At 37.1% G+C, this 7,286-nt stretch overlaps 1 protein-coding gene across 1 annotated transcript in view; it reads left to right on the top strand.

Annotated features, from left to right (window-relative positions):
• LRRC2 (leucine rich repeat containing 2) overlaps positions 1-6,496 on the top strand; it is a 30,198-nt gene extending 23,702 nt beyond the window's left edge. The window contains exons 7-8 of the mRNA XM_007951745.2: positions 3,473-3,606; positions 6,447-6,496. Of these exons, the coding sequence (XP_007949936.1) occupies positions 3,473-3,606; positions 6,447-6,496 (184 nt within the window). The remainder of the gene's footprint in view (positions 1-3,472; positions 3,607-6,446) is intronic.
• Positions 6,497-7,286: the final 790 nt, after the last annotated feature.

The raw sequence follows: 7,286 nt of genomic DNA, 5'->3' as shown, positions 1-7,286 counted from the left end.
GATCTGCAACCTATACAACTATGAGACCAGAAGAACTAGATGGTGCCCGGCTACCACTGTCATCCCCTTGGAAGGGATGTAGGAGATCCTGGATAGAGAGGGAGAGCAATTTGGAACAAAACTCAAAATCATTTGGAGGCAAAAAAAAATAAAAATAAAGAAGGTGAAGACCAGGTTTGCTGGCCCAATAGAGCCTGGTGGAACCACTGAGACTATGGCCCCTAGCTGACCTTCAGGTCTGGAATTGAAACCACACCTGTGGTTGCCAGCCAAACAATGTACAGTCATGTGAGTTAAACATTTACCTCAAGTAGACACATGCCCTAGAGTGAACAATCATGGGAGAAGGAAGGGTTGCTTATGCACAGGGAGACAGCTCAGGGCGCAGGAGAGTATAGAGGGATGGTCACTGGGAAGAGGTAACAATGGGGAGGAAGTGGGAGGAGAGCTGTTTCATTGTGGTAAACTGTGGTCAATGACATGAGACAAAGCATATGTGAACTGCTGTATAGAATGTGAATTTGCTCTGTAAATCTTCACCCAAATCACAATAAACTTTTAAAAAATCAAAATAATAATAATAATAATCTTGAAGATTTTCATGTGTTTATGTGCCCATCTATTTACAAATTTTTCTATTGTCTCTCACTTATTTCTAGCTTAATTCATTATAGTCACAGAAAATACACTATATGATTTTAATTATTTTAAATACACAGAGACTTGTTTCATAGCCAAGGTTATGGTTTGTCTTAGTAAATGCTCTATGTGACTTGATAAGAATGTGTACTCTGATGTTGCTGGGTATAGTGTGTACACATGCCTATTAGATCCTGTTGGCTAATTGTATTCAGTTCTCTATTCTCATTGATTTTTTGCTTAGTAATCTGTGGTAGCTAAGGACTGTGCCTTGTTACTTGTCAACCTTGGGCTTGTCAGCCTTAGCAGTCAGTAGCTGCCTACGGTAGAAAAGCCTCCAGCTTCAGTGGTCTGGGAGCAGGAGGCAAAGCTGAAACCCAAGGTTGAGGTGTTTTCATCCAGTCCCTAAAGCCTGGCACTTTGAACCTGGACTTCTAGCTTCCAGACTTGTAAGAGAATAAACTCAAAATTATACTGAGAGATATATTCACCTTTCATTCTACTCTGAAACACATGAGATCCACTCAATTGCAGCTGTTTTTCTCCAGTTTGTTACTTTTATTGGACCCATTGTGGTAGCCATTGTTCAAGGCATCCTATTTGTGGTATATTTCCTGTTAGAATGGCACAAGGTAACCAAAACATAATTCTACCACCTGCCTACAGGGGATGTTGAAGTTCCCAAATATAATTGTGGATTTATCTATTTCTTCTTTCTCCTCTATAAGGTTTCTGTTTCATTGTTTTGAGATTCTGTTACTTGGTCCATATACATTTAAGAATATCCTGTCTTCCGGTGTCCAGTAAGTTTTTAATTGCATTGTTTTATTTTAGAACTTCTATTTGGTTCTTTTTCAAATTTGACTTGTCACTTTATTAAAAATTACTATTCTCTGGATATATTTTCCAGTTTTTCATTTATTTTTTTTAAATACATTTTTTTTTTAATTTTTTTTTAATTATTATTTTTATTGTGATTTAGGTGAAAATTTACAGAGCAAATTCATTTTCCATGCAACAGTTCCTACACATTTTGTTTTATGGCATTGATTGCAATTCCCACAATTTAACAACCCTCTTTCTACTTCCTCCCTGTGGCTACGTTTTCCCTGTGTCTTTCTTTTCCATGCATTCCTGCCCTCTAACCTATCTCCCTGTGCAAATACACTCCTTCTGATCTCCTGTGGTTGGTTGTTCTAACGAGTGTGCTTACCTGACATAAGTTTACCCTATACATTTGTCTATTGTTTGGTGGGAAGCCGTGGGAGTGACTAGGGGCCATAATCTTGGGGGTTTCACCAGCCTTTATCAGACTAGTAAACTTGGTCTTTTTTTTTTTTTTTTTTATGATTTTGAGTTTTGTTCCACGTTTTTCTCCCACTCTCTCCAGGATCTCCTATTTTGTTCCCTTTTTGAGTGGTTGACAGTGGTAGCCAGGCACCATCTAGTTCTTGTGGTCTCAGGGTCATGTAGGTTGAGGTTTGCACGTTCACTAGTCCATGTGTCTTTGGTTTTCTTTGCTCTTCTTTGCTCTGGACGAGTAAAGACCAATTGTTGCATCTTAAATAGATGGCCACGTGCAAGCTTTTAAGACCCCAGTTATTCTCCAAAGTAAGATGTAGACCAATGTTTTTGTGTAGTATGTTATGCCAATTGAGGTTGATGTTCCCCCGACTATGGTCCCAAAGCCACAGGCCCAACAACTCACTCCCTCAGGGTGGCTGGCTGTGGCTAATAAGTTATCATAACTCTACCCCATGTTAGCTCTATTATATATATATGGACATTTTTATAGCACATACAAATACATATGTAGAAATATAATCTACCAGCCTTATATATAAGGAGCTCTGGTGGCGTGGTGTCTAAGGCTAACCAGAAGGTTGGCAATTCAAACCCATCAGCCACTCTGAGGAAGGAAGATGGAACAATCTACTTCCATAAAGATTTACTGCCTCAGAAACCCAAAGGGGGTCGCTATGAGTTGGAATCAACTCGATGGCAGTGAGTTTGGTTTGGTTTGGTTAAATGTTATATACGGTCATGAATATTTTCCTTTTTGTGTAGATATACCTGATTGTTCAGCCTGTTAACCTATATATCCACCTGTAGACTAGTGTTTGCTATTCCTATTTAATCTTTGAGTTGCTGTTGTGAATTTAATCCCATATAGATAGATCTTAAAAGGCTCAATGTTCAAGGCATTCTTTTTTTTTTTTTTTTTTTTAATTGTGATTTGGGTGAAGATTTACAGAGCAAATTCACTTTCCATACAGCAGTTCACATATACTTTGTCTCATGTCATTGATCACAGTTTACCACAATGCAACAGCTCCCCTCCCACTTCCTCCCCATAGTTACCTCTTCCCAGTGTCCATCCCTCCATACACTCCTGCCCCTTGAGCTGTCTCCCTGTGCATAAGCAGCCCTTCTTTCTCCCATAGTTGTTCTCTCCAAGGAGTATATATCTTCAAGGCAGACATTCTTTACTAGTTAAGTGAAATTATTGTTTGGTTTTAAGAAGATTTCTGGGGATATATTTGGTTTAAAGATTATCTCAAGACAGTAGTTTCAGGGGTTCATCCAGCCTCCACAGCTCCAGAAAATATGGATTCCATGAGAATTTTAAATTCTATTCTGCATTTTTCCCCTTTTGATCAGAATTCTTTTTATAGAATCTTTGATCAAAACATTCAGTAATGGTAGCCTGGCACCATCCAGTTCTGGTCTCATGGCAAAGGGAGCCGTTGTTCTTGGAGGCAATTAGCCTCCTTATGTGAAGAATTTTGAACTGTAAAAATGCACAGTAAAACTGTGATATTTTCTTGAATAGATTTGTAAGTCTTATGGACAATCCTATTGATAATAACCAATGTCAAGATGGTGAAGAGATGGAAAGTGAACAAGACCGCCAACATTTTGATAAAGAATTTATGAAAGCCTATATTGAAGATCTGAAAGAAAGAGGTGGGTTACTCTTATTTACAATTATTTAAAATGAATATATAAAATTCTACTTACTCATACTTATCGTTAAAACAACAAAAAATCAAATTAATAAAAAGTTAATTGTCTAGGGTACAAGTTACTAAACTTTATAAATTATTTTTCCATTTAGAAAAAAAACCCACATTTCTTTAAAATACTAAATTTCCCTTGTGCATTTGAATGCTTAATATATCTTCAACTATTTTACAGAGAGACTGGGAAACACATTTAAAATGCAAGAGTAACTGTGTTAGGCTGAGTTCTCTAGAGAAGCAAAACCAGTAAAACTTACATAAAATACATACAGAGAAAGAGAAATTTATTTTAGGAAAATGGCTCACACACTTATAGAAGCTGTTAAGTCCCAAGTTCTTGGATCAAATTTCAAGCTGGAGCCTTTTCCCTACTCACACAGCTGCAGGGGCTGATGAGCTCAAGGTTGGCAGGCAGTATCCCAGCTGTTGACTCCAATGAATGACAAATACAAGATCTCCAGGCCGAATTGTTTGCTCATGGACAGTTGTAGGCAGCACAACAGGATCCCAATCCACAGAAGAGTGTCTCTTTTCCCAGGATGTCCATAAATATATTGGAAGCAGACCACACCCCTAGGGAAACTCCCTTTCAATGGATTGGCTGCTCAAAACACATATATCCAATCCCATCATGGAAATAACCCACATCACAATTGCTTAAACTACGCAGAATTGTGGTCCAGACAAGTTGACACACAGCTCCAACTATCACAGTCACATTGCTAACTGTGCATGAGTTTTTAACTAAAATAATATTTACAAAAAAGTTTTCTAAGTTAATGGGAAAATAAGATTCAATTTTTAAAAATCCAGTTAAATTCAGCTTTTGAAATATAAACCATATATAAAAAATTCACAAAAGGAAAAACACAAGATAGCATATTAGTAAATAGATCCATGTAGTTTTGGTGTCCATAGGGTGGTGATAAAATGGAGGGACACAGGAAGTCAAAGTACCTCAGGAAAGGATGAGAAGTGTTCTTCTCTGAGCCAGGTCCCAGTGGCTATTTTCAAAGAGGTTGAGTCATTCTAATAGTGTTCTGAAAGGTGAAGAGCCTCTTTCCTCCTGTCACAAGCACATACTCAGGAAAAAAGCATAATAAACTAGTCTTTATTCTTCTAACAACCATCTCCTTCTGTAAGAGTATGCCAGAGAATTATCACTTCATTTTGAGTTTCTTTTTTTTTTTCTTCAATAAACTAGGTTTAGACCTGACAGAAAGAAAGACTCCCTGTCTGTAGATTTAGGGAGGAAGTAGCATGGGCACCCCTTTGCTTCTGAAGATGAGCTTCTGTGGGCAGTTTCCCTCAGTCACCCTCAGAAAGCACCGTGCACATGAACATACTTGTCACTTGTTAGTAGTAGTCCGAAGATGAGTAGTCATATTCAGATATTTGAAGATTTCAATGACATTAAGTTAAAAATGTCATTTACTTGGATAAGTAGGAAAAATTTCAGTTTAGTTGAGAAAATTTCTATACAGTTACTTCTAATTTAGTTCACGGCCTTTAATCTCGAGTGGTTAAATATTATGAAGTAAATTAGAAATTTATGTTAAAAGTGAATCTGAAATACAGAAACATTTATTTCCCAAAATGTTATCTTTGGCCTGTGTAATTTTCCTCTCATAAGAAAACCTTTACTATATTCATTTTATTTATTCATAATTGTATTTAAGCACTCTTGTATAAAAATGCAAGGAGAATTAGAGAAAATAGGTTTTAACTTTTGGATCTATGTGGCCAACAATAAAAGAATTTGCTCTTAAAAGTTAACTTTAGTGATGATAGATTTTGAATTCATTCACTTATTTCTAAATAATTATACTAATTCTGTCCTTCATCTATCCACATTAAAGTGAACCAAATTATATTGCCAATATCTGGCTAGTTTTAACCTACACAAATGGCAATTCTTATGCCTCAACCTATACGGCAGGGCATGCTTTTTGATATTTTAAAAATGTGTTTGTTTTATTTTCTTCATTATGGCATCTTTCCTCTTTTCCCTCCTTCCATCAGACTTCCCAATCAGACTAGTGTCTGAATCACTCACAGTCCATGACTACCAGGAAAAAAAATCTTTAGTCAGTCCACATGGGCCTGTAACCACTTGTGATTCAAGAATGATGGGCAGTGAAGCTCTTCAGTGGTCTTCAAATTTTAGTGAGCATTAGAATCTCAAGGAGGCCCCATTACAGTGTTTCAGACTCAGCAGGTCTGGAATGGGGCCCAAGAATGTGCATTCTGACCAGTTCTCAAGTGATACTAATGCTGAAGAGAAAATTTGTTGAATTTTTCTTTTGACAAAATTTGACCTGTGAAAGGAGGCAGTAACTTACAGGAGGAGCAAGTTTGAGAGAAGGTTTACTTACTAAAATTGTGCTTGATTTGGGAATATCCCAAATTTATCTTATAAATTACAGTCCCTTCCACCTGTTATCCATAGCCTCTAGACAATGACTGTCTATTGCTATCTTGTCAACCTTTTTTCATTGCTGTAGAGTCATACAGTTTTGAAGATCCTGATGTAGTATTAGTTTGTGTTTCATGTTAATTGGAAAGCTTTCAAAGAAACAAGAGTTACTTTTATCCTGGATTTAAACATTTCTAAAGCTTAACTATACGTTTGTGCTGACTGACTTAATGGTGATAAAGGCATTATTTCTACTCTTAAAACATGCAGTGGTGATAATTTATGTGTTGAAATAGGCCATGAAATGTATTTACATCTTATAATAAGATAGGTAAAGTTTGAGTATTTCTTTTTCCCCTTTGTTACAGAGCATGTTCCCAGCTATACCACGAAAGTATCTTTTAGCCTTCAACTCTAAGGTCACCCATTGGAAGACTGCAAAATCTTGCTATCCTGTGGCACTATAAAACTATGTGTTATAGGTCATGTCATACAGGAATAATAGTTCATGCTTAAGGACAAAGCATAGAAATGACAGTCATTGTTAGGCAAAGGATTTTTCAAATTTCAAATATATGAATTCCTCCCTCCTTGGACTGAGGACTGGGAAATGAGTTTATATGTTGATAATTGTAGGTTTGTTTGAATGCAATTCTTTCCAAGCAGTGCACATTTATTATTTTAGAAAATGTATTATATTTTAAAAATTATAATTTGAAGACCAAATTCTGGTGTTGATTGCATTGTTTTCAGAAATCAAGGGATAAAGCTGTTGTAAAAAAGCATTTATATTGGAATAGTCAGATGAGCATTTATTTTGAATGAGTTTAATGGGTTATTTCTTTTACTAAGAATAATGTTCCTTGAATTTATACAAAGTGCTATTTCTGTAATTTTAAAATCATATTTTGGCAAATGGAGGCTCCCCCTCAAGCCCTCAGGAGGGACTTAGGTATAAGTTGAGCCTGGAAGGTAGTTAGAAAGGCTGGAAAGTCTGCTCGTGCATTGGATGTGAGATGATCAGATGGTGCGCTGGTGGCCCTGGTCCAGGATGTGTGGTCATGGCTGGCCACAGGAAACCTTCAGTGGCCTACGCAGATGGCCATTCTGCTCGGAGTGAGCACCTAGAGGATCCTGGGACAAACCTCAAAGTGAAGAATGGCACTGCCCTCAGAACCCTGCCTCCTGATTTCACCCCAAGGTGGCCT

This window comes from Orycteropus afer, unplaced genomic scaffold (assembly GCF_000298275.1).
Source record: "Orycteropus afer afer isolate SDZICR_OR568_19922 unplaced genomic scaffold, OryAfe1.0 scaffold00311, whole genome shotgun sequence".
NCBI lineage: Eukaryota > Metazoa > Chordata > Mammalia > Tubulidentata > Orycteropodidae > Orycteropus > Orycteropus afer.
Note: the sequence above shows the minus strand (reverse complement) of the source record. Positions and strands in the feature narration are given on the sequence as shown.